At 44.4% G+C, this 27,663-nt stretch overlaps 2 protein-coding genes across 9 annotated transcripts in view; one reads left to right on the top strand and one right to left on the bottom strand.

The window, feature by feature from the left end:
- RIOK2 (RIO kinase 2) overlaps nucleotides 1-5,535 on the bottom strand; it is a 65,347-nt gene extending 59,812 nt beyond the window's left edge. The window contains exons 1-3 of the mRNA XM_068247489.1: nucleotides 5,395-5,535; nucleotides 3,442-3,580; nucleotides 1,043-1,159 (exon numbers count right to left, since the gene is read on the bottom strand). Coding sequence (XP_068103590.1) covers nucleotides 1,043-1,159; nucleotides 3,442-3,580; nucleotides 5,395-5,460 — 322 coding nt within the window. The 5' untranslated portion in view covers nucleotides 5,461-5,535. The remainder of the gene's footprint in view (nucleotides 1-1,042; nucleotides 1,160-3,441; nucleotides 3,581-5,394) is intronic.
- A 7-nt stretch (nucleotides 5,536-5,542) lies between these two features.
- The window catches only part of LOC137526635 (uncharacterized), a 187,142-nt gene continuing 165,021 nt past the window's right edge, over nucleotides 5,543-27,663 (top strand). For 4 of the 8 annotated variants that reach the window (XR_011023118.1, XR_011023117.1, XM_068247486.1 and 1 more), the window contains exons 1-2: nucleotides 5,543-5,793; nucleotides 9,287-9,388. Coding sequence is in view for 6 of the 8 variants with exons in the window: in XM_068247486.1 (XP_068103587.1) it covers nucleotides 9,350-9,388 (39 nt within the window). In the remaining 2 variants the exon portion in view is untranslated. Of the gene's footprint in view, nucleotides 5,794-5,815; nucleotides 5,901-9,286; nucleotides 9,389-27,663 lie in introns of those variants that run through there. The other 4 variants (XM_068247483.1, XM_068247488.1, XM_068247485.1 and 1 more) reach the window with 4 other exon arrangements.

Here is a 27,663-nt window from a genome sequence, read left to right as displayed (position 1 = left end):
CAGACTTATAAGTCTAATCTGACAAGACTAGCTGCATGCTCGTTTCTGGTTTTAATCAGATACTACTGCAGAGAAATAGACCAGCAGGGCTGCCAGGTAACTGGTATTGATTAAAAGGAAATAAACATGACAGCCTCCATATACCTCTCTCTTCAGTTCCCCTTTAAGGCTTGGTTCACACTTAAACTGGATGTCCAAAATCCAACCAAAGTAGACAGTGCAGTATCCAGTGAAATTGGCACCTGACCGAGAAACGGAAGTTCTGCTGTCTGAATCTATGCCCTGTTAATGGCTGCTTATTCCTATTACCGTGGTCTGGAAGCGGTGATTGAAAAGCCCTACTTAATCCTCAATTTTTTTATGTATAGAATACTACATTTGCAATAATTGTAAAATGTAGCTTTTAAAATTGCTCTACAAACTGAGACTGGACATGAAGATCTGTTGAGCTGCACTGTTGGCCACAAAGAGTTAATTCCTCAGCAGCACATGAAAGAAATTGACAAGGTCAAATTTTGAACAGACATGGAAAGACTGGTAGCCCCCTTTTCCAATGCTAGGTACACACGATGTCAACATGTATTTTGTCGATACTCTTAGGGCTTCTGCACACTATGAGCGATTTTTGATTTTTTTTTAAGCGCAGGCGATTTTTTAAAAGCGCTTGTGCAATGTTTTCCTATGCGAGTTCTCTCACATGAGTAATGAGCTTGCTTTCCAATCGCAAACGCGGGTCCTGCACCATTTCCTGAGCATTTGAGCTTCAATACAAGGTACAGGAAACTTGCTAACTGTTTGAAAAAGCACTTTGAAAATCAATTTTCTGAGCACTTTTCTTCACAAAGTTAATTACAGCTATTTAGTTCCAGGAAAAAGAGTTCCCTTCCTGTTTATCTGCAGAAAGAAAAGCTCTAATGGCATTACAAAAGTGCTTCAAAAACCACTAATCGCTCAGAAAGTGCTGGGAAAAATTGCTTACAAAAGCTCTCAGTGCTTGCACTGGTGATTTATAATGTGAACAAGGCATTAACACTGAGTTTACCTGATTCTTTTCCAACGCCCATTTGGTTTCCGACTGAAGTGATCACATCACGGGAAGAGAGGGTTTTCAGTGCCAAGTAATCATAGCCACCATAAATTAGCCGGTATCCCTGAACAGCTAAAATACAACAGAGATTAATGGACATACATATGGCGGTTTATCGATATTTTAGGAACAATACATGTGACAGTTAGCTACTGCACTTTCCATTACAATTTGCAATGTTAGCATGACAACTAAAGTTTATTAAAGGAAACCGGAGATGTTGGAATAAAAAGATTTGATACTTATCTGGGGCTTCCTCTAGCCCCATGAGCACAGATGCGTCCCTTGAGCCTCCGTTCAGCAACAATCACTTTTGGTAATCTGCCTCGGTTGCGCCAGTCGGCTCTTCTGCACATGCGACTGAGGCAGATTACCGGGAGTGATTGTGGCTGAATGGAGGCGCGCGGGAGGACGGCGAGGGATGCAAAAGTGTGCATGGGGCTGAAGGAAGACCAGGATAAGTATAAAACCTTTTTATTCAGACATCTCAGGTACACTTTGAACTAGAATATCGCCATACTGTACATAATTGTAACTTAGCGTGAACCGAAAGTGAATATGGTAACGTAATCAAAAGTAATTCAACACTTTTCCAACTGTTTCGTAAAATAAATAAATAAATAAAACTGTACTGTACTGTCAAACTGACAGAGGCACTATTCGTGCTACTGATGAGCTGCTGTTTGTCCCCTGACTTATTGCCTGATGAGGCGGGCTGTGCCTGCAAAGCGCGTTGCATCCTCTGGGGTACCAATAATAAATTTGTTTATTTAATTCAGACAGTTTATCGTGTCTGTTTTTCGGAAGTAAGTCCACCACTGCCTCCCAGCAAATTTTAGAACTTTTATAACTTTTTATCCTGCTGGCACCTCTGTTCTCTAGCGATTACACCGTGTCCACCCCTGGTGGAGGGGTGACCTACCCCTATTCTTACTATCTACAGAGAGCGACATCTTAACCCTGAGTGAGGACAAGTCTAATCTCCTCACCTGCATATACAGTGGTTGCCTGAGAGGTAACGCTTGTTTGTGAGTATTTCTATCTCACACGATTATTCCACATTTTCCAATACATACTACTACACTACAGTTATGTTCAAAATTATTCAACCCCCACTGAAATTGAGTGTTTTGGCCAGTTTGACATTGATTTTGTTCATTTCAGTCATCTTGTTTACAATTAAATCAAAGAGGCACTTGTAAGTCAGACAAATATAACATTTATAATAAAATAACTACAAATGTATTTTCTGTGGTCACATCATTATCAGTTTTATTCAACCCACCAAGTGACATTCATTCTTAGTACTTAGTACAACATCCTTTTCCAGTTATAACAGCTTGTAAAGAGACACTGAAGCGAGAATAAATCTCGCTTCTTGTCTCATAGTTAGCAGGGGCATGAGTTCCCCTGCTAAAACGCCGCTATCCCACGGCTAAACTCGGGGCCCAGTCCCCCCCAACCCCCCCCCTGCAAAATCAACGACCAACTTGGTCGTAGATTTTGCTGCTCTTCAGGCAGGGCTAATGGCTGCAGCCCTGCCTCTCAGCGCCGTCTATCAACGGCGCATCGCCGCCTCTCCCCCGCCCCTCTCAGCGAAGGAAGACTGAGAGGGGCGGGGGAGAGGCGGAGATACGCGCTGACAGACGCGCAAGAGGCAGGGCTGCGGCGGTTAGCCCTGCCTCTATGCGTAAGAGGGGATGCGCTGTTGGGAGAGGATTTCGGGGGGTAAGGGACTCCCGTTTAGCGGCGGTTTAGCATGGGCACACATGCCCCTGCTGACTATGAGGTCTGAAGCGAGATTTATTCTCATTTCAGACTCTCTTTAAGCGTGAAGCATAGCTTGACACAAGTGTCTTGCAGCAATTTACAGGTATCTTAGTCCATTCGATCGGATTTAAGTCTGGTGACTGCGATGGCCACTCCAAAATGTTCCAGCCTTTAATCTGTAACCATGCTCTAGTGGACTTGGAGGTATGCTTGGGATCATTGTCCTGTAGAAAGGTCCAACGTCTCCCAAGCCTCAGGTTTGTGACGGACTGCATCACATTTTCATCCAATATCTCCTGGTACTGACGAGAATTCATGGTACCTTGCACACGCTGAAGCTTCCCTGTACCTGCAGAAGCAAAACAGCCCCCCGCCATGCTTCACAGTAGGCAAGGTGTTCTTTTCTTCATAGGCCTTGTTCTTCCTCCTCCAAACATAGCATTGATCTATGGGCTCAAACAGTTCTAATTTTGTTTCATCAGTCCACAGAACACGATCCCAAAACCCGTAAAGCATTAAGGCATTTATATATTATTACCTTAAGTTAGAACAACAACAATACTAAGTTTCAGCTGTTTACTCACTCTTGCTGCGCTCATATGAAACGAGCTTATGCTTTACAAGCTCCCGCAGAATCTTGTTGCATCCACCATGCTTGAGACTGGCAATAGAAGCTACTAGACTCGCTGGCACTATTTCGTGGTTCTTCATACCCATTTCAACCTACGGTAAATAAAACAATCATGACAGACAGAATAAGCAACTGGTTTAAGATGGCGTAACAACAGTAATCATTTCTGGTCAGCATGCTCAAAGTTCCATCTGTTTAGTTGTAATACAGCTGCCCACCCCAAAACAGATATTTTAATCACAGTATTTATTCTTCAAATATAAAAATAAAAATCACAATGTAAGTGAAAAGGTGATCATTGAATCTTATTCTGAGCAATCTATTTAGCACCACTGAAGTTTATATTAAAGCACCACTCCTGGCACAAAGGTTTTCTTAGAACTTCGTAGGCACACAGCATCGTAGAAGCTCTTTAATTAGCTTATGTCAAATTGCTTTCAAAAGTATTTGGTCATGAGCCCAACACTGTCCACTTCCTGTATAGCAAAGTATTTACTAGCGCAAGTAAAAGAAAAGCAGGTGATTCTGGGTAGTACAAACGCTTGAAAATCGCTTACAAATCCCTTTGTTCTGCAATAAAAGAGCAAATTTGGTTTTGTGCAGGGTGCTAGCGCTAGAACAGGGTTGCAGAGCAGGACTTCTGAAGCCTCAATAGGATCCAGAGGCTTTCTCCTCCCGAGATAAGTATCTTTTTTTTTTATTATATATTTTAGTTTCAGGTTTACTGTCTATGTTTACTCTCCATTGCAGTTTACACGTTATATGTGCATTATGCATCGCACACATTGGGAATCCAGCCCAAGGCTGAAAAAAACAATAGGGTACAGATACATTTACATGATATAACCTACCAAGAAACTACAAAGGAAAAACAACAAAAAAAAACCCAAAAAACAATAATCTGTTAACTGAGGGGAAGACAACTTGATCTTCATTGAAGCCAAGAAGCTTTAATGGCTGTTTTACAGTGAGAAACGCAGACACGTGTTTCTCTCATTTCCATCTACTGCAATTATGCAGTGACTTTCATCCAATCCATTGGGTGTATGGCGAGGTTGCAGTGCATTTGCGGGTACTTATCCGTTAGCCGGGCGCATCCGGCAGGTGGCGCTAATTACTATTCCCCCTTCAGGCCGACATGGATAGTAGGGAAAGATGTAACTCTGGTGGAGTTTTGTCGCCACCTAGAGGATGCGCCCGGCTAACGGATAAGTACCCATTTGCGAGTTCTGAATTTCAAAAAGCGTATAGCAGCTTTCTTTTACTGATCACAGGTGCTTATTTCCAATTAGCCCGCTTCATTTTTTCCCAGAATTCAATCACCAGCGTGCGCGATTCTTCATGTGATCCGTTCCTGACAGTTTCACATTGCAAAACACTGTTAGTGGGAAAGCTCTATGTTCCAGGACACGAAGTGAGTGAAAGTCTCACCAATGGGAACATAAACAGCATGAAATACCCCAAACGACTGATTTCCATGCTACTAGGGCTGAGTCTGATGGCAGATTGTAAACTCGCAAGGGCAGGGCTCTCTCCCCCTTTTGTGTCTTGAAAATGATTATACATTTTATTTATCATGTTACCTTTATCATTGTCATTACTAATTCTGTATAATTTTTGTATTTTGTCACTAATTATGTATCTTGTATATTGGTGTACACTAATGTCTGTATTATTATGTACCCCATGTTCGTTTCTTACTTTGTACTGCACCACGGAATATGTTGGCGCTTTATAAATCAATACTAATACTAATGATTGTAATTTCCATACAGGGATAGAGGACAAGCCCTCCGATCAACCCATAGAGGCCCACAATTCGCTCTGGTGTACAGTCATAAAACTAATATGTTAATCCTCCCTCCGAGTGTCCTGTAATCAGAACCCATATAGCACCTCCACATACCGCCGTGAGCACCCTGAAGTCTTCTCTAGACAGATACCGCAGTAACACCACGTTCAGCTTCCCCATCTTCACCACCTGGTAACTTGGAACGCATAAAACTCACACGTGCGTTCCAGGTCGCCCGTATGGCGCACAGACGTCACTTCCTGCAGCAGGGTCCTGGCTGTTCCATAACGATTACGGGGTTCCCGCAGATTTAAAACGGAGGTGGTTCATACAGGATACATCAGTAATACAAATCTGGCTAATACGAATAAAATGGTTATTTATGGAGACGCATTCCCTACAACGGGGAGATTTGGCTTCTTGTTGGTTTTATGGCTCAGGCGAGTCCCTGGCTGCCTAGGAGAAAACTGAAAAGTTTGGAGTGGGCGGGGACAGCCAGGTACAGCGCAACAGGTAGAATACATGATAATATTACTTCTGCAGTAATTTCTACAGAGGAGACTCAGAACAACGAGGCCATGCTGGGAATTGTGGTACTCCAGCAGCTAAGGCTGATAAGAGTAGGTGTAGCACGGCTGCTGGTAGTGAAGTCTGCTGTTAAATGGCTCTACTTTGCAGAATGAGCTGACAGGTGGTAGGGATGGATGCTCTGGCATGCAAACGGTGCAGGCTGCAAAACAAAAACAAAAGTAACATGCTTTTATTCCACAGCTTTTTATTGTGTAGAGGATAATTATGTACTTTTTTTATCTACTTTTATTTTACTTTGCTAGCTAAATGTAATGCACTGCTCATAATTTGTCCCTTTTATAACTAATGTACAGATCTGTGTAAAAGTATATAATTATGTAATATGATATATATATATATATATATATATATATATATATATATATATATATATATATATATATATCTTTATTTAATCATTAAAATATAATGGAAAAGTAGTGATGAAAAGAAGGACCAGTGTGGTTTGCTTTATGGATCGATGCCAGTGATGGCTAACCTTGGCACTCCAAGTCCCATGAGGCACTGCAATACTTTGACAGTTCTAAGCATAACTCAAGGTGGCAGAGGCATGATGGGTTTTTTAGTTTTGTCACAGCTGGAATGCCAAGGTTAGCCATCACTGATCTATGCTGTTTGCTAATGAATTCTTCATAGTATGAGTGACAAGGGGTGCGACTGGACGAATCGCAGGGATGTGTTTTCAAGGTGTACCTTTTTCTTATATCACAAAATGTGTTGCTCAGTTGACTGAAATAAAAGTGGTGCTATTTATTTATTTAGGTATAATAGCAATGCTCCCCTGATCCTCACATTTATAATGTTGCTGATTGCTAGGGATGGTCAATGAAATACTAATAACTGTTTTTGACAGGAAGCCGATTGGGCCAATCAATGTGCAGAGATCATGTCCTATAAAGCCACTGGACCTGACAGAGCAGGATAAGTGGAGCGTTTGTTAGTTACACGGAGCGTCCGTTAGTTACCTGGGCACGCTAGGCTGCACTACCGCAGCATAGCGGGTGCTGAGCTCACGCTCCTCTCATTAAGCTGCGCTGCTAAAGAATCAAACCCATACAGTGCTATTGCTTCTACAGCACAAAAACGGCAAGAGCTGAAAACCAAATGCAAAAGAGACATTGGTTTCACATATTGGGGTTGATTCACGAAAGCGTGATAACTGCTATCACAGCAGTTATTACACAGAGGTTTGTGCGCTTCACATGCGCGCTTCACGTGAAACGCGCACGTGATCGCACGCAAACCTCCGCTAATCACGCAGAGTATCCTTTTGCATCACGTTATAACTGCTGTGAAAGCAGTTATCGCGCTTTAGTGAATAGAGCCCAGTATTTCATATTTATATTTTTTGCAGTGCTTTACATAGTATATAGTCTTGTCACTAGCTGTCCATCGGGGGTTCAGAGGTTGCAACTGTACCAGGGCCCTGAGGGGCCCTCCCTCAACCGCAGTATTAGCTCTTTATTAGTCCTGTGTTAGTAATAATGGCTTCAATAGATCCTTTGAATAGTAGTTATCATCAACAAACTGTTCACCATCCCCTTTTTTGCACCTTTGAAACTGTGGTTGCCCTTGGCAGGTTTTTCCATATCACTTGTTATGTATATAGTGTTTGAGGAGACCCAGTGAAAAGCTTGCACTGGGGCCCACTGTGCCTTAGCTTAGCCACTGATGTCCACCATAGTCTAGGGCCAACTGAAGCCAATTAAGAAATCAGAGTGCCCAGAGGAAACCCACGCAAGTATGTTTACATGTTGGCAGGGATGACATGTGCAGGCTTTCATGCTCAAAACGTACCCACAATTTTGTGAACAAGTATGTGGAACAGATGAACCCGATGTCAGTGGAGATCTGATCTAATATTGCTGCTGTTGAAAGCTATGGAGTCTTACTCTTGTGCTGCTTTTACCCACAGCCCCCTGCATTACACCCATCTAGCTTTTATGAAGAACGGCCTTGCCCGATCAATGTTCAATCAATCGGAAAACCAAACTCGACCATAGATTGGAGGTGGTTAGTTTTCTATTGATTATCATTAGATAGAATGATTGCATGGACTATACCTTAATTAATGTGCTGTGATGAAATAAACATGGTTGCTCAGAGAGCCAATCCTATATAGAACATGCCTGTGTTCCCTTTTTTATTTTATTTTGTTTATTGCAGGGGTTAATAAACCAGTGCTTTATCTATGCAGCCCAGACAGGCAGACTAGCAGTCACATGCGGCAGCAGCTTCCATGAAAAGTACTTAAAAACCGAAAACACTTGTATCTGGTTGAAAAAACACTCCTGATACAGTATAGTACTGAAATTTTTTAGAAGGCTAAAATTTTTAATGAGATTGTGAGACTCCAGGAAAGTTCTATTTACCATTACTGCTACACATGCAATTCATTATCTCATATGTTTGTTTTCAGTTCAGGTTTGCTTTAATGTCTGATTTATTAAAATATCTTACACAGTTTTTGTTTTCCCTTTCAACCCTGTAGAAGCAGTGGAGAATGATTCAGACAAATAAAACAAATAATTCAGGCACAGACTGTAGCTTCTTTACTATTCGTATAAACAGAATGCAAAATGTTATGCTTATACTATACATGCTTGGGTTAACATGCTTGTATCTTAAAAAAATGAGTATAAATAAAAAATGCAAGTATATTGTATTATTGACCAGGGCCTCATTTTAAACCCTAGTTCACCCTTCTGGATTTTTTACTGTTATTAAATGTGAATAAGAGTTAATATTATTTAGTATTTATATAGCGCTTATATCTTCCACATCGCTGTACAGAGTATATTGTCTTGTCAATTAAATGTCCCACAGAGGGTCTCACAGTCTAATCCCTACCATAGTCATATGTCTATATCATGTAGTGTATGTATCGTGGTCTAGGGCTAATTTAGTCGGAAGCCACTGAACTTATCTGTATATTTTTGGGATGTGGGAGGACATCAGAGTGCCCAGAGCAAAACCTCTAATCACACAAGTCATGATGAAAAAGTGTTTTGTTTTTTTAAAATGCAGTGCACAAAGCCTGTTTGTTAATATTGGTTCACGTTTACCTAAAGATAAACTCAGGGATTCATTTTACAATGGTTCCAGTATTTATATTACTTCATGTATTCAGTGCTGTAACATTAGAAACACATAATGAAATAGGTACTATTCCGTTATCCGGGCGCAACCACAAGGTGGCGTTAATTACTATTCCCCCTCCAGGCCGCCATGGATAGTAGGGAAAGATGTAACTCTGCTGCCAGCGTTTTATCGCCACCTAGCGGTTGCGCCCAGCTAACGGAAAAGAACCATGAAATTTTTAACACCTGTCAAATGATTTGCCTTGTTTTATTTTATAATCAATATAAAATTATTTCCATTATGAAATTATTGTTCCCATGTTAACCACATACAGAAAGAAATAATATTGTGAATTGAAGATTTGGCTAAGAGCAGCGAGAGCCGGTTGTAAGGCAGGATGTCCTCCATCCACCCCTCTTCCCTGGAACTCACACAGGTAACATTTCATTCTCAGCTCCTTTGTGTATAAGCATGTACCCTAGCTGTGCATGGTCTGTGTGTATCTTTACAAACTTAAGGTTTTTTTTTTCTTTTGAAATCTTTGTTCCTGGGGGGGGGGGGGGGGGGGGTATACATTTTTTTTTTTGCATACTCTGTCCTCTATGGAGTACTCTGGCTTTGTGGCTGTAAAGTGACCCTGCAGTGGGTTAGAGCGTTCTCATTTGGTAGTGAGGATACACACTTGACAGCTTTACTACCTCAGCAACACTGGCTGTGTCACGGTCAGTTACCTGTTCAGAGGAGGTGGCCAGTACGCACGAATGCTGGTGGTCGTCCTGGTGGGTCTCGGCGGGGCGACCTGTCGGTGCTCACCAGTGTGCGTTGCATCGCACGGCGTAAGCGTTGGCGTCAGGAGGCGCTGGCGTGAGCGTTGTGTGGCGTTGCGTGCTCAGGGACGGCTGCTGTGCATGATTGTTCTGGCGTTCGCGCGGGCGCGAGCGTTTAAGCATGTGCACGTGGCGCTGTGCGCATGCATGCGGTGCGTCACGCTGTGCGTGCCAAAGAAGGCCTATTTAAACCTGGAGAGTGCATTGCTTCCTTGCTGTAGTAGTGTTGGGCGAACAGTGTTCGCCACTGTTCGGGTTCTGCAGAACATCACCCTGTTCGGGTGATGTTCGAGTTCGGCCGAACACCTGATGGTGTTCGGCCAAACCGTTCGGCCACATGGCCGTACTAAGAGCGTATGGCCGAACGTTCCCCGAACGTTCGGCTAGCGCTGTGATTGGCCGAACGGGTCACGTGGTTCGGACCCGAACGCGCTCTGATTGGCCGAACTGTCACGTGGTTCGGGTAAATAAATAGCCGAACCACGTCATATCTCCGCCATTTGTCTGTAGGTTTAGCTTTGGGTAGGCAGGCAGGGTAGTTCGCGCTCCAGCCACGCTAGCCAGGGTCCCCCCAGTCATTGTGTGTCGCTGCTGGGAACAGTAGTACACCGCTCGCTCAGCCACACTATATAGCATTGTGTTTACTGCCACTCTGTGTACCTCGCTCAGCCACACTATATAGCATTGTGTTTACTGCCACTCTGTGTCTGCTGGGAACAGTAGTACCCTGCTCGCTCAGCCACACTATATAGCATTGTGTTTACTGCCACTCTGTGTCTGCTGGGAACAGTAGTACACTGCTCGCTCAGCCACACTATATAGCATTGTGTTTACTGCCACTCTGTGTACCTCACTCAGCCACACTATATAGCATTGTGTTTACTGCCACTCTGTGTCTGCTGGGAACAGTAGTACCCTGCTCGCTCAGCCACACTATATAGCATTGTGTTTACTGCCACTCTGTGTACCTCGCTCAGCCACACTATATAGCATTGTGTTTACTGCCACTCTGTGTCTGCTGGGAACAGTAGTACACTGCTCGCTCAGCCACACTATATAGCATTGTGTTTACTGCCACTCTGTGTCTGCTGGGAACAGTAGTACCCTGCTCGCTCAGCCACACTATATAGCATTGTGTTTACTGCCACTCTGTGTACCTCGCTCAGCCACACTATATAGCATTGTGTTTACTGCCACTCTGTGTCTGCTGGGAACAGTAGTACACTGCTCGCTCAGCCACACTATATAGCACACTATATGCTGCTGGCTTAGCGTTGCCGGTCCCTGTTTATTGAACCTCTCATCTTTATTACATTTATGACTGCATGGCGGCAAAAAGCATTGCTATATCTGCACGCTATTTGTCCTCACGCAAGGCCTGGGATGTTGTGTCTCAAAAAGCGTGGCCTTCTCCTCCTGCGCCTTCTCCTGTTCCATCACGTGTGCTGCTGCTGCTGCTGCTGGGTTAGCGTTGCCGGTCCCTGTTTATTGAACCTCTCATCTTTATTACATTTATGACTGCATGGCGGCAAAAAGCATTGCTATATCCGCACGCTATTTGTCCTCATGCAAGGCCTGGGATGTTGTGTCTCAAAAAGCGTGGCCTTCTCCTCCTGCGCCTCCTCCTGTTCCATCACGTGTTCTGCTGCTTGTGCTGGGTTAGCGTTACCGGTCCCTTTTCCTGGAACCTCTTCTCTGTATTACATTTATGACTGCATGGCGACAAAAAGCATGTTACCTGTGCAAAGAAACATGACATTTTCCACATTTAAAAGACAGTTTTTCCTTTGAAACTTTACAATCAATTTTCTCAAAAACTATAAGCTCTTTTTCAAATATTTTTTTCCCTCTTGTACCCACTCCCAAGGTGCACATACCCTGCAAATTTGGGGTATGTAGCATGTAAGGAAGCTTTACAAAGCACACAAGTTCGGGTCCCCATTGACTTCCATTATGTTCGGAGTTCGGCGCGAACACCCGAACATCGCGGCGATGTTCGGCGAACGTTCGCGAACCCGAACATCTAGGTGTTCGCCCAACACTATGCTGTAGTATTACAGCTAGTGTTGTACTCCCGTGCCGTGACCTACTGTCTGCCTGTTTGTTTCGGAACCTGACCTCGGCCTGTCTGACTGCCCGCTCTGTTGATGACCTCTGCCTGCCTGACTACCCGCTCTGTTGCCGAACCCTGCCTGTATGAGAACCCGCTCCGTTGCCGACCTTTGCCTGTTCCGACTACCCGCTCTGTTGCCGAACCCTGCCTGTATGAGAACCCGCTCTGCTGCCGACTTCTGCTTATCCTGAGAGTATTCTTACTACTGTCCACACTGGTTGCTGAGTCCTTGCAGTACCCGACTCAGACCAGGGGAGTGCCGTGGTTTCATCCTGCTCAACGACCCATCGGATTCTGCGAGCACTCCTCGGTACTCCTGTTCCCACTCCAGGGGTGCCAGGTGTCAAGCTGCAAGAGTTGCTACCCTCAGCACAACGGTCTCCTCCACTACAAGGTTTGTGACCGGCTGTTGTTGCAGGCTTCACATCTTGTCACAGCCCTTGCAAGACCCCATAGTCATATGCTTATCTGACGGGAGACTTGACTTCAAATTCCCTCCCTCATTCCATAGGACAGTTTCCTGTATTGATGCAGAGGCTTGACATAAACAGGGAGCTGGAGAGGGGGTGACAGAAGGGGACAAATGTGAGACATAGGGTGGAATAGGGTATGATTGGGCTTCCCAACCAGGAAGACCAGAAGAACGTCAGGACACAGTGGGGCTTTCTTAAACCTTATACCATACAACCTTTTCCCCAGTTCACCTTTATTTATAGGTTTAGCTTAATATGACAGAAAACGAGGGACAGAAATAAACCAGGGATTTTATCTTACCACTCAACAAAATATTTTATTTCTTGCTGTCTCTGTTACTCTCTGAAAGACTTCCCCATTTCTAGCCTGGACTGGGAAACAGGTCAGCATGTGTCCCTTAAGGGACAATTAAGCCAGGAATAAAAGATCAGTTTTACTTTCCTGGGGCTTCTACTAGCCCCCTGCAGCCATCCCTTGCCCTCGCAGTCCTTCATGGAGACTCTGGTCCACCGCCGCCAGCTAGTTTAGTTTTCACTGACAGGTCCTGACCGGGAGTTGGCGGGCCTTCTGCGCAGGCCTGGCCACGCTTATTCTTCATGTTCCTGCCCACAATAGTGTCCTGCGCAGGAAGCTATTACGGACGGGAACACGAAGAAAGATGCGTGGCCAGGCCTGTCAGCAAAAACGAAACTAGCTGGCGGCGGTGGACCGGAGGCTCCGTGAGTGACTGCGAGGGCACGGGAAGGCTGGAGGGGGCTGGTAGGAGCCCCAGAAAAGTAAAACTGATTTTTTTTTTTTTTTTTTTTTTTTATTCCTGGCTTAAAGAGACTCTGAAGCGAGAATAAATCTTGCTTCAGAGCTCATAGTTAGCAGGGGCATGTGTGCCCCTGCTAAACCGCCGCTATCGCGCCGCTAAACGGGGGTCCACTCCTTTCACCCCCAAACCCACCCCCGCAAACGTTAGTCGTGGAATTGGTCGTTCCTGGAGGCAGGGCTAACGGCTGCAGCCCTGCCTCCAGTCGTGTCCATCAGCGGCGCATCGCCGCCTCTCCCCTGCCCCTCTCAGTTAAGGAAGACTGAGAGGGGCGGGGGAGAGGCGGAGATACGCGTTGACAGACGCGCGTGGTGCAGGGCTGCGGCGGTTAGCCCTGCCCACCCCAGGGACCCCCGTTAAGCCGCGGGATAGCGGCGTTTTAGCAGGGGCACGCATGCCCCTGCTATCTATGAGGTCTGAAGCGAGATTTATTCTCGCTTCAGACTCTCTTTAAGTGTCCCTTTAAATGTGGCTGTACAGTAATGCACTATGTAGAGTTCACTTTATACTATAGATGTGCCTTATATATAATCAGATGCTGCTGCCCAGATATTTATTTACTTATATAGCGCCAACATATTACACAGCACTGTACAGAGTATATTGTCTTGTCACTAACTGTCCCTCAGAGAGGCTCACAATCTAGTCCCTACCATAGTCATATGTCTATGTATGTAGTGTATGTATCTTAGTCTAGGGCCAATTTTAGGGGGAAGCCAGTTAACTTATCTGTATGTTTTTGGGATGTGGGAGGAAACTAGAGTGCCCGGAGGAAACCCACACAGACACGGGGAGAACATACAAACTCCATGCAGATGTTGACCTGGCTGGGAATTGAACCGGGTACCCAGCGCTGCAAGGCGAGAGCGCTAACCACTACACCATCATGCTGCCCATTAGTATGTCTGCTATGTACATTTTTTTAAAAGGCTAACCAATCATCTTCTGATTTTGGAGGAAAAGCACCAACCACCTCCCCTTCAATGTTTTCAGTGGTATCTTGAATAATTTTGTGATTCTTCTCAGTCAGAAATTTTCTTAGAGCAGAGTTTGGTTTTAGGTTTACTTCAATGCAAATTTAGCCTATCTATGAAAGTCAAGAGTGATGCTTGCAAATCCAGTGCTGAGGATTGTAGTGGACAGAGGGTGATGCTGTAGCAACTTCAATGCTCCTGTATGTGGTGTGCAAGCTACTGGTAGTTGGAAATGTTTGTAAGCCATTCTATCTCTGCAAAGGATTCATGAATGATAATTTCAGTGCCAATCAAGGGCAATTTGTGGATGATTTATCATATCAACATTATAGGATTTAATTTGTGAACTTCAGCTTAACTTTTTATTTGAGGGGTAGAGGAAGGTTTTGCTGGCAAGTATTAGAAGGTTAACCATCAGTGAGAAGTAGTTAGGGTTAGGTATGTATAAGGAGGGGCCTGAGTTAAGCATCAAAAAGGAGGGCACGGCTTAGGGATAAGATAGAGAAGACTAAAGCCAAAGCCCTACATGTTTCTGTCATTGGTTTCCTCTTCCCATTTCTTCCTGCATAGTACATACTGATACTACTCCTGTGTCCCCAGGGGCGTAGCAATAAGGGTTGCAGAGGTTGCGACCGCATCGGGGCCCTTGGGCCAGAGGGGCCCCAAAGGGCCTTCCCTCAACTGCAGTATTAGCTCTCTATTGGTCCTGTGCTCATAATAATCACTTTTATAGATACTTTAAATGGTAGTAACCATTGATAAGCTGTTTCCAATACCCTTCTTGCACCTCTGACACTGTAGTTGCCATTGGCAGGTTTTGGTGCGCCGTATCAATTGTTATTTATAGAGTGTGTGGGGGGCCCCATTGTCAAACTTGCATCGGGGCCCAGAGTTCCTTAGCTACGCCACTGTGTGTCCCCAAAGCCTGACAGCTGTTTCACAGGCAAAGGCTACTTCTTCAGAGGCAGAAAACTTGTCTAGTGCCCAGAGCTTTGGAATCTTTTTACCTAGCCTTCATTCAGCCTTGATTGGTATTGCAGGTTTAATATTTGCTTCTATATGTGGTTTGGGCAGTGGTGCTTAGCAAACTGTTCCCTTTTCCTTTTTCCCACTGCCACTGTCCATGGAAACAAAGGACTTGGCCTTCCATATTATGTTATCGTTATATGCTGATTGCCTAGTAGCTACATCAGTGACTCTAAGGGCATTCTGAGGCAGAAATGTGTGTCAGCTACATGCAGGCTGTAAAAAGCTTTAAAATGTTTCATTGTGCTATATTTTCATGTTACATCTAACATGAGATGGTAGTGAAATACAGAAAGCGGTAAAGCTGTATATAGGTAGCCTGATAACACTATCATTGTGTGATAACGCTTCCTCCTTATAATACAAGCAGTGCTTGCTCTGGCTGGTACCTGCAAACATCTAAACTTCTAGGCTGGGTCTGGCCAAACCTGCTCCAGCCCCAGCCATTCTTTTAAGGGGCCCGTACACTCAGCCGATTTTCTGGCCGACCGATCGATCCTGATCGATTGATTGTTTGCAAATCGGTTGGCCAATCGACCAATCGATGGCCGATTTCGATCGATTTCGATGGATTTTCCATCGAACTGGCTGGGTGGAAAATTTAGGTCGATCTGATGAGATTGCTTATCAGTTTGCATCGGCCTTAATGGAAATCTGATGGCAAAAAAATGCCATCAGATCGAATTTCAATAGATTTCAAACTGAAATCTATTGGAATTCTATCCTGGTAAATAAAGTTCTAAAAAGGCATCAGATAGATCATCAGATGCATTTCTTATCTATCTGCTGCCAATCTGACGAGTGTATGGGCACCGTTTGTCACAATGGTTGTGGTCTTGTATAAGCTTGATTCTGAGCCTAACTTAAATGATATCATCCTGATGGAAAACTCTTGCTTTTACTGATGGCTAACACTGTACAGTGCTCTACTGTCACCTGAAACAACAGGGTACAGAGATGCACGTCTAAAACTATGTGCAAATCTAGCGTCCGTATATAGCGTTTCTTCTACAGAGGCTGGAACTGCTTCCTTCTAGCACAATGCATTATTACATATTTAACTTGACTTTGCCAGGAAGCGATGAATAAGATGCATGTAAGCATTCAGGGCATGACTCATCTGCTGGACACTGCCTTTGGAAGTGTTAATGGTAAGAATGCGTCTGTGAACCTTTTGTGAAATGGAACTCACAGTGAGTACATATGTAGTGAGTTACTCACTATATGTAGTTTTTGGATAAGAGGTCTGCACAGCAGTAACGTTACTATCTTTGATGTGATGCTCTTCCTCTGCTCCTCACCCTTGTGTGTTCTTGAATTCCCTGTGTGTCTCTTGTGCTTGTGTGTGTAATGACATTATCACACTGGGACTGCTCTGCTCTTCTGGATCTTCCACCCACCCTTCTATTCCAGTGAATAGTGCAGGGAGTGATCAAGCAGTGAAGTAGGGGGGCTGCCATATGCACTGAAATGGATGTGGTGTGTTAGATCAGATAATTTCTTGGCCACCAAGGAAGGAAAGAAGATGGGCAATGCTTGGAAGAAAGACAATTTATTGGAGGTCAGGGCCATTTCTTGGGCAGTGCGGACAAGGCCCTAGGCACAGACCAACAAGTAGAAGAAGGGGGCGCAGGCGGAAGGACATAACCGCTAGGGATCTGGTGACGTGTAGTGCAGCCAAATGGAAGAAGAAGATTACCAGCGCTATCACCTTCCTTGACTCCTCCTGTGCTACCTGCATCAGACGTCAAGTCATTATCACGTCACCAGCGCATGATGACACCTGATGTCCTGTAGCGGTACTGCAGGCTGTCAGTGCGCAGCGCCCATGGAGGAGTTGGCTTTCCAGGCTCTCTTCGCCTGTGTGTTATCCTGGTCCCTGCTTCCCCCTGGATGTGCGGCTGGTCACTAGTAAGTAGACAGATCTACTTGTGACCTGTGGCTGTGTGACTGTCCCTAGAGTAAGGGATAGCAAGTCCACGGGTATGGGGGGGGAAGGGGGCGCAATTTTTATACCCTTGCTCTGGGTGCAATTTAGCCTAGAAACCAGGGCTGTGGAGTCGGAGTCAAGTAGTCGGAGCAATTGGGTACCTGGAATCGGAGTCGGTGGTTTCATAAACTGAGGAGTCTGAGTCAAAGGATTTTTGTACCAACTCCATAGCCCTGATAGAAACTGCTCTGATTGAGGTAAATATGCAGTTTGTTGTAATCTTTATCTTCCCCCAAGTGCCATAGGAAGGTATCTGATCTCTGTTCATATGCAGTCCAAGTTCAAAACCGAGGACCCAGCACTGCAAGTCTAGAGTGCTATCCACTATGTGCTGCCCAAATAATTACTTTTTGTAGCAATCGGTGTCAGCACGCAGAGAGAATCTGATTATTGGCGATCTGCAGTATCACCAAGAATGCAGATATATACCCGATTACTGATGATCTGCAGTATCACCGATAATCAGATATATTGCTAACCTCTGGACACCTATATAGTGTGAGTGTTTAGTGCAACAGTAATAACTTTGAGTGAGGACCACCCGAGGAGCAGGTGGTCCTTGGCAGTATGAGAAATACCTCCCTTTGGAAGTGCAGCACCCTGAGACCTCCAAGAGGCGGAGTCTCAGGCTGAATAGCAAGAAAACCCAGTGACTAGTGACCCCTGAAAGATGGGCGTCACAAGCAGGTCTGGAGAATAACACAAATGATAATACAATTCCCTAGTCTTGGGTGCTAGGTCCGTGGTTTCAGCACCCTGGAACTAGTCTGGAATATAACACAAATGATAATACAGTTCCCTAATCTGAGTGCGAGGTCCGTGGTCTCAGCACCCTGGAACTAGTCTGAATAATAATACAATAATAAATACTGGCTCAGTGTGAATTCCCAGGTCCTCCTGGTTCAAACACACTGTAGGATCTGACTAAGGTCTGTATGCTTCCACGTAAGTGTTCGCAATGGCAGACAACCAGCAACTGGCAAGCAAGCTGTATATATAGTTGCAGGACTCTGTCGCCCCACCCGAGCCACTCAGCCAATCAGGAGTCCAGCAGGAATCAGCTGATCATCCTGATCAGCTGATCCATCTCCAGCTGGTATAAAGGTCCTGACTTCTGGCGGGCGTGCGCGTAGCTCTCCATGCAGGTGCACTAACAGACCCAGCCACACCAGACACACACTGCTGCGTGCAAACCGCCGCGTTGGACGCGGAAACAGCCGCCTTGCTGGCAGTACATGCGGCGGCTTTTCCGCGATCTATCATAGTGTCAGACGCGTGCTGCTGCGTACAAACCGCCGTGCTGGACGCGGAGCCAGCCGCCTTGCTGTCAGTACACGCAGCGGCTTTTCCGCGTTTTCTCACACTTTTATAGTATCTGCACATTGCACCCTTTTTGCCCTCTTAACTAATTTCTATAGGCTGTAGTCATCCAGTCTGTGACTCCTCCTTGCAGTTGAAGTGAAGGGTGATGCAAACAGAAAAAGCCCAATCCATAGTAGCTGAAACTGTCTTGGTTTTCTCATCAGCTTCAGGTCATGTGATCAACATTTCAATACAGGATTTTTAGGTGCAGATGTCTCATTTTTCACAGAATAACATGTGAGCATCCTGATTACTAAAGTATAAGATGGCATTTTTTACATTTGTCGATGAAGATAGACTTTTTAGGTATAACCAGGTAAGCAGCAACTGTCACAGAAATAGGGATGGTCAAAAACAGGCTAATAATTGTGCCCTGCATGCAAACTTTTTTTTTTTTTTTTTTTTTTGAAGCTTGGAACTGGGCTTGTCTAGATTGACATGCAGCAGTTGCGCAGCAATAGGGGGTGCAGAGGTTGCGACCGCATTGGGCACTTGGGCCAGAGGAGCCCTCACTCAACCGCACTATTGGCTCATTATTGGTCCTGTGCTCTAATGATCACTTCTATAGATGCTTTGAATAGTGGTAATCATTAACAAACGTTTCCCCATCTCCTGCTTGCACCTCTAATACTGTGGTTGTCCTTGGCAGGTTTTGATGCGTCATATCAATTGTTATTTATAGAGTGCTTGGTGGCCCAATAGAAAACTTGCACTGGGGCCTAAAGATCATAAGATACGCCACTGACAAGAAGTGCAGTGATTAGCATCTCATTGACCATCTCTACAGTGCAGCTGAAAGCAAATGCACCAGTGCAGTCCAAGAGCACATGTCTTCTTTACTTTACACTGTCACTGGGCTGAGTACATTGCTGAAAGGAGTGCACTGTTCTCTATGCATGGACCTGGGGCACACTGGCAGCGCTTTTACAGCCCTTTGCTGATCCTCAGTGATTGGCAAAGTGCTGCAACAGTGGAACCCTATGGGGGTGGTTCCACGTACAGCATTGCGATCCTGGAGCAATCACAAAGCGCTGCATGCAGCATTTTGGGAGTGATCCTGGAGCAATCACATGATGGCAGCCAAATTGTGATCACTCCAGGAATCACGATTAAAATCGTGAGACTTCCTTCTCTTGTAGAGCGCTGTATCTGTATTCAGCATTGTCATTAGTGTTAGTATGTAATCTAGTATCTGAAACTCAGCATTTCTTCTTTGCTCTTAAAGATTACTTACAGCCTTAAACCTGCTATCACCAAGAAATTGTAGCAGAACAGCATTCAAACAGTTAAACACAGCACTTTGCTCTGCATTGGAAAGCTCCTTCAGCTTGTGATCTGCATCCGTAGAGGAGATAACATTTAGCTTTTGTTTACATTCCTCTGCTGTTACATTCCTAGCTGCCCTGAAAAGGAGCTCTCTCTGCTTTTAATATATATTTTAATATATAATAACCACTCTGAATAAAGTGCAATGACAGCTTTCAGAGCAGAGAAAATTGTACTCTGGGAACTTGTAATGTGTAAATAAATATTACTGAAAATAAATAAACAATATTACTGAATAGGCCAGTGGTCCTCAAACTAAAGCCCGCGGTCCGAATGTGGTCCCCTGAGGCGTTTTTACCGCCCCCCCCCCCCCCCCCCCCCCACACACACACACACAAAATGTATTACTTACAGATGCGGTCAGCTACATATTTAAATATTGGTGGTCCGCATATAGAATAGCAGTGCTGGCACCACCCATCCACATGGAAGCCAGAAAGCAGTACTTTGCTGGTTTCCAATCAAAGTCCACATTAGGTGACACTGCTGTCCAATTGGACTGCAAGTTGTCACCTGGATGTGCTTCACTGTCTGGCCCGCAAATACTTCTACATCATCTTATGTATACTCCGGCCCCGCAGCAGGCTGAAGTATGTTGACCCAGCCCTCGACCCAAAACGTTTGGGAACCCCTGGAATAGGCAATAAAAAGTAGGTAAACACCTATTTATTTAATGTTATGTCAGAGTTTTATTCCACTTTAAAGCAGCAGGGGCAGCCTTTCTATACCAGGGAAAAAAAAACATATATAAATAAATGCTTGTTCTGTTTCCATAATATATGTATTGTACTGCCCACTTTTTGATTTCAGTGAATATTAAATAGTAAATAAAGATAAAACTGTTTTAGGCATTTTCCATTTTAATGCCTCTGACTGAAGCCAATCCTGATGTCATTTCCTCCCTTAGGCCCAGGGCATCCTGAGCGGTTTTGGATGCGATCCGCCGGCCGCATCCGCCTGTAAAAATGCTTGGCTAATGTATTTCAATCAGATGGTGCACACCGGCGGTTTGAGGTTTGTAGCAAACCGCAAAATTTGCCTCCTGCTGCACGTTTGCGGTTTGCAGAAGCGTTTTTGCCTCAATGTAAAGTATAGGAAAAACGCAAACCGCTCTGAAAAATGCTACATCAGAGCAGTTTGCCAGGCGTTTTTGTTACAGAAGCTGTTCAGTAACAGCTTTTACTGTAAAAATATGTGTAATCTGCTACCCAAAAAACGCACCCAAAACTGCTAGGCATGTTTAGAAAACGTCTCTAAACATACCTAGAATCGCTCTGAAATCAGCTCCAAAAACCGCTATCGTTTTGTGGATCTGCTAGCGGTTTTGGTGTGCACTGGGCCATACTCTCCAGCTAGTTGATGCAAAAAAATCACACTACACTCAAGTTGGTGACAATGCATCTGATTTTTTTTTTTATTTTTTTTTTATTAACAAACAGCCTTATATATGCTATACTGGGAAAAAAACAAATCAAACTGGTTTGCAACACATGGGTCAATTTAAACAATTGGATAGATCCTTTTAGGCTACTTACACATTAAGACGTTGCGTTTTAGGGGACGTTATGGTCGCATAACGTGCCCCTAACGCAACGCATGGTGGTGCAGGAGAGGACGTTATAGTGAGCCGTGTTAGGCGGCTCTATGCGCATAAGGTCTCCCAGAGTGGCGCTGATTGGCCGGCGGGACCACGTGATGCGGAGCGAGACACTCCGCATCACGTGGTCCCGCCGGCCAATCAGCGACCGCCAGTGCAGTGCATATTAAGTAGCCATGTGCACGGCTACTGTAGCGGCATCTCCCCGCCTCCTCTCCCCCCCCCACTGAGCATGTGCAAACAGTCTAACACGGTAGAACGCACAGCATGCTGCACTCTCACTACAACGTGCAGCGTTACATGTAAACAGCCCACTTGTGTTACATTGCTGTGCGTTGGGGGAGCATTACAGGCTGCACTAACGTGCACCTGTAACGTCCCACTGTGAAAGCAGCCTAAGACAATACTTGTAAACACTCTGTAAAGCCCCCTCTACCCCATTCAATTCCAGGCGCGATTGATCAAATTCGATTGGATCGAATTCGATTAGATCGATTAAATTCGACATGTCCGATCAGGATTCGATCGATTGTGTGATCGAATTGCATTGAAAACTAGCCTAAATCGAGCACACGATCGAATCCCGATTGGACATGTCTGATTTAATCGATCTAATCGAATTCGATCCAAACAAATTCGATCGATCGCTCATGGAATGGTGTAGAGGGGGCTTTAAAGGTAGAATTGGTCACACGTGTTAATTTTCAATACAGCAGGTTCTTTAGGACAATGCATGCGAGGAGTCTTCTCATCTCTGTTAAATTGTCTTTTAGGCTAATACATCAGGTAGTAACAGTTCTTCCGTGATTACGTGTAAATCCAGGTTTGTGAAGTGTTATTTAAATTTACCCGCCATCGTGAAAAGCACATTCCACAAGAAATGTGCTTCTGAGAAGCTGGAGAAAACTTGTCATTTTATGACATCTGCTGTGGTGTATGTCCCTAATATTGAGATGATATTAACAGAACATTAATAAAACCTTTCACTCCTAAAAACTGCACTGTCATATCTAGCTTGCTTTGTAAACACGTGAGCACAGTATGGATCTGATTTCAGCAGCTTCTGCAGAGGGGCGAGCTGTATTTCTCTTCTCAGCCATCACACTGAACTGCCGTCAGCCGAGCAGTGAGGAGCAGGAATGTTGGAGGAGAGATAGCAAGCTTTCCTCGCCTCAGCAATGTACCAAATAGAGCATGGCTGACTGAGATAGGATTTATTACAGCAGAAACCTTTATGATTACATTGGAGTGCTTGCAATGCAGGGTCAGGTTGCAGGTTGCATAATAAACACAGAGCACAGAGTAAATGGAATTTTTTATGGCTGACAATCCTGCTTTAAGCTTTTGTATTGCCCTGCGCACTTTAGAAATGGCTAATTATTTTGGCTTTTTACAACTTCACGACACAGTTTTCCTTTAATTATACAATGGAGTGCTGTAAGTGTGCATTGCCACTGTGTTTTTCTCTATTGTACAAGTCCACATTCAGTTTGAATAAAATTTGGTCCCTGGTTTTAATTTAATTTGCCTGTTTCATGTGACCCTCCTAACTAGCCATCATAGAGTAGCATTGCGGTTCCCTCCTTTGGGGTTACAGCAGTTAAGGTGCCCATACACTCGTCAGATTGGCAGCAGACAGATAAGAAATGCATCTGATGATCTATCTGATGCGTTTTTAGAACATTTTTTACCAGGATAGAATTCCAATAGATTTCAGTTTGAAATCTGTTGAAATTCGATCTGATGGCATTTTTTTGCCATCAGATTTCCATTAAGGCCAATGCAAACTGATAAGCAATCTCATCAGATCGACCTAAATTTTCCACCCTGCTAGTTCGATGGAAATCCATCGAAATCGATCGAAATCGGCCGTCGATCGGTCGATTGGCCAACCGATTTGCGATCGATCGATCGCGATCGATCGGTCGGCCAGAAAATCGGCTGAGTGTATGGGCTGCTTAAGCCTGTGTATTGAAATCTGACAAATATTAGCAAAATAAAAAAACCTGCACTGTAAAATCTATTGTTTTGGTTTTTTTTTTTTTCGTATTTCCAGGAAGTCTTTTGTAGACACTCCATATGCAAACCATTGGATGCTATAAACCGTGTTAAAGCTGAGTTCACACGTTCTGGAAGTTATAACTGCAACAAAGTGGAAATTTTACAATAAATTAGTGTTAAATGATTATATAAAGCTTGGAGTGTTGAATTAGGTTGCATGCCTTGCTGTGTTGTTCAATGCGCTGGCAGAATTCATGAAATAATGTTATTCTTTTAATAACCTGGCGCCAAAATAAACTAGGTGTCATTACTTATTGCGACCTACGAAATGTCATCCTTCAGCAGTTTAGCCAAATAACAACAAAAGAGTAACATTAAGGCCTTGTACGCATCATAAATCGCTGACGCCAGCAATTTGTGATTTTGTGTGTGATTTTTTTTTTTTTTTTTATCAAGCAATTTTCTAAGCGTTTTACAGAGCGAATCTGTTTTTTCACTTACTGACATTAGTCAGGAAGTGAACCCTTTCACCTGGAAATGAATAAATACAATGGGGCTTGATTCACAAGAAACTGTTAGCACGGCCGTTTTTGCGTGAATGTTTGCGCTTGCAAATTTTCGTGCGCAATCAAACGTTTTGTGCGCAAATGTGGATTTCCGCGTGAAATCGTTATCGGTTTGCGCGCGAAAACGGCTGTGCTAACAGTTAGCACTCTTTTGTGAATCAAGCAAAATGTATTTATTCATTAACGCGCTCGGGAAATCGCTATACAAAGCACTTTTTCAAGCGCTTTGCAATTTCCCAATAACTTCCATTGAGGCAAATCGCCCTGAAAATGGTACAGGCAGCGCTTTGCTAAGCGGATCGGAATGGAACCGCTTATATGTGAACAATCTCATAGGGAATCATTGCACAAGCGCTTTTAGGGCAATTTTGAAAATCGACGGCGCTTAAAAGCCAAAAGCGCCCTTAGTGTGAACAAGCCCTAAGTGAATCTTATGGGGTACGCTTTGCCCCCAATAAGGAGAAGCTATCGTATAGCTGTGGTGTAACATTAGGTGAAAGCTCATCCAATGCTGCTATTTCAATGCTGGTATTTGGAGCAGAGCAGGATCATCCACCAGGCAACCAAGGCAAGTGCTTGAGGCCTAGTGCGTGTCAAGGGGCCCGCCTGCCACCCTCTATGACCTCTCTCTACTACAACTTACCAAAAGGATCACAAGGGGGCCCCAAATCTACTACTCTGCCATGGGTCCCATTACATCTTAATCCATCTCTGCTGTGGAGCATGGGGAAGTTTGTTGCCTATAGTTTGCAGCCCCCACATAGACTTTCCAATTGTTGCAAACAGAACGTTGCAGTAATGTTGCATTGACCGTCATGTGACTGCACTGTGTGAACTTACCATGCCTGCTCAACTGTAGCAGAAGCTACATATCAAAGTACAGCAAAATATACATATAGGAAGGGTTTCTGATGCTGAAACCCAGGATATTTCATTTAATAGTGCGTATTCTGAATTATTTACCAAATTATAGTTTATTTCACTACAATAACTTTTTAATTGAAACCTGCAGTGGACATAGTGCTAAGCGGGCCCCCACTGGCACCATGTGCAAACTTCAAGCCCCCCCCCCCAAAAAAAGATATTCACCAAGGTAAAGGGAGTCCTCTGAATACTCTATAGGCTTCCTGTGTCCTCCTTGCCTCTATCCCCACCGCTGCACATGACCCTCCTAAAGGTCACAACTGCGCTCCTCTTCAGGCACAAGTGCAGCCGACCATATACGAGTGAAGAGGAGTGGGGTCGTAATCTTCAGTATGGTCCCGGGCAGTGGCTGTAGGGATGATGAGGACACAGGAAGCCTCTGCAGGATCCACAGACTTCCAGATACCTGGTTAAGGATCTGGTTTTTTTTTTTGGCTGAGGTTTTCTTTAAAGAGGAGCTGTTCGGTATAAGGTCTCAGAGAAAAAAAAAACACATATATCAGTAGCTAAAGATTGGCTGTACTTACATTACATATGCATTTTGGATTTCACAGAATTTTTATATAGTATTTGCAGAGAATGATGCTCCTGACAGCTCATGGCAGGTTCCATGTTTGTCTGTCTCCTATGAAGCCAAATGTGTCGTCATGTCCTCCCTGCTTCCTGATGATTCGACTCAGAAAAAAGACCTGCGATTTTTTTCAGTGCTCTGCCCTGTGATTTTTCAGTGCTGTGAGCTGGACTGCGTTACACACTGTTGTAACATGAGCCTGTAACTTCTCACTAGCAGCAGAGGGGAGGACCCAAGGTGGGAAGAAGCAGCCCCAGAATGCTTTGCAGTATGGTATGTGGCCTTTCGACCTCTTAAAGGAATACTTAAGTCATCTAAAAAAATGACTTTTACTCACCCGGGGCTCTCCTCAGCCCCCTGCAGCTGAACCGTGCCCTCGCCGTGTCCCTCCGATGCGCCTGGACTCACCGGCGGGCACTTCCGGTTCCCGGCCGCAATAGTGCCCTCTATAATGCTATTGCGGCCGGGGACGCGGATAATCAGCCGCGTTCCCAGCCTGTTGGCCGATGACGGCCAAACCGGAAGTGCCCGCCGGCGAGTCCAGGCGCATCGGAGGGACACGGCGAGGGCACCGTTCAGCTGCAGAGGGCTGAGGAGAGCCCCGGGTGAGTAGAAGTCATTTTTTTTTTTGCTGACTTCAGTATTCCTTTAAGAGCTTGGGTCTAACAGCCTTGCTGTTCATCACACATCAAAAGTAAGAGAGATTTTTTAACTTCAGTATTGCCTTTTTGGCTTCCTTCTAAACTGTTTAACACAGGAGAATAGAGGTTTAAATTAGCTTTTGCAGCCTGACAGTTACTCTTTAAATAATGTGCATTGCAGCTATCCTAATGCTTTTACAGGGTTCATTGACTCTCTAAACTCCTTACCATATCATTGTTAAAGATATACATGGAAAAAAGGCACTCGGTAATCATAACTCCTGGCGCCACTTGCTCACCCCTGCAGCGATCTCCGCTGGTATCTGGAGGTTGTTTACATGCTATCCTTTCTCTGGGCACCAGTTACTGACACCTGGCGCTGCCTCCCCAGTAGCCGGAGTTACATTATGGTCTATGGAGGTGCCTAATTTGCCAATTAGGTTATGTGCGCAAATGATCTGCTTCCTTGTTGAAGTGCCACAAGCATGGAGTATGGAGTATAGGTTTACCTACAGTTTCTGGCTCACTTTGTAATGTAAACATTGGCTGAGTATAGTTTGTATTGTAGAACAAATCTATAAGTACAGTTCGTTATTGATCACAGCCACTTATTAAGTTATTTTAAGCACCTTTAATATAAGAACTGTTACACTTTCAACTAGTGTAACATAGGCTAGGGGGAAATGAGGGATTGGCGGGCAATTCACAAATCTGTCCTTAAAGGACAACTGAAGTGAGAAGACTATGGAGTCTGACATGTTTATTTCCTTTTAAACAATACCAGTTACCTGGCAGGTAGCCCTACTGGTCTGTTTGGCTGCAGAAGTGTCTGAATAACACCAGAAACAAGCATGCAGCTAATCTGTCAGATCTGACTATAATGTCAGAAACACGTGATCTACTGTTCACGTGTTTCTACTGTTCAGGGTCTATGGCTGAAAGTATTAGAGGCAGAGGGTCAGCAGGGCTACCAGGCAACTGGTATGGGTTAAAAGGCAATAAACATGGCAGCCTCCATATACCTGTCTCTTCAGTTGTCCTTTAAAGTGGACCTGAACTCTTGCACAGCACAGATGGAAAACAGAGAGAAATGCACCCTGTATGTATTTAGAGAGTTTAGCCTGTCTAACTCCCCCTCATCTGTGCCTAATCACAACTGTAATTTGATCTCTCAACTGTGTCCTCAGAGCAGCTAATTTGTAAACACAGGATAGTAACCCTATGTCTGCTTCCATGAAAACAGGAAGTAGACACACTGCAGATTTATTGCAGAATTTGTAGGTTATGCTATTGCTTATCTTTTAGAGCATAGATTTAAGTTCGGAGTTCAGGTCCGCTTTAAAAATGCTTAATTTCAATGTATGCTCATTGTACATGTGCTGGAATGCATTTTTAGATACATTGCAGGTTTTTTTTTCATGCATGGTGTTAGTATTAACCTCTCTAGCGTTATGATTATTTACAGCGCACGGCCGCGGGAGTTTTTTTTTTTGCCTAATTATTTG

This window comes from Hyperolius riggenbachi, chromosome 1 (genome assembly GCF_040937935.1).
Source record: "Hyperolius riggenbachi isolate aHypRig1 chromosome 1, aHypRig1.pri, whole genome shotgun sequence".
NCBI lineage: Eukaryota > Metazoa > Chordata > Amphibia > Anura > Hyperoliidae > Hyperolius > Hyperolius riggenbachi.
The sequence above is the reverse complement of the archived record's forward strand: the minus strand, read 5'-3'. Positions and strand labels throughout refer to the sequence as shown.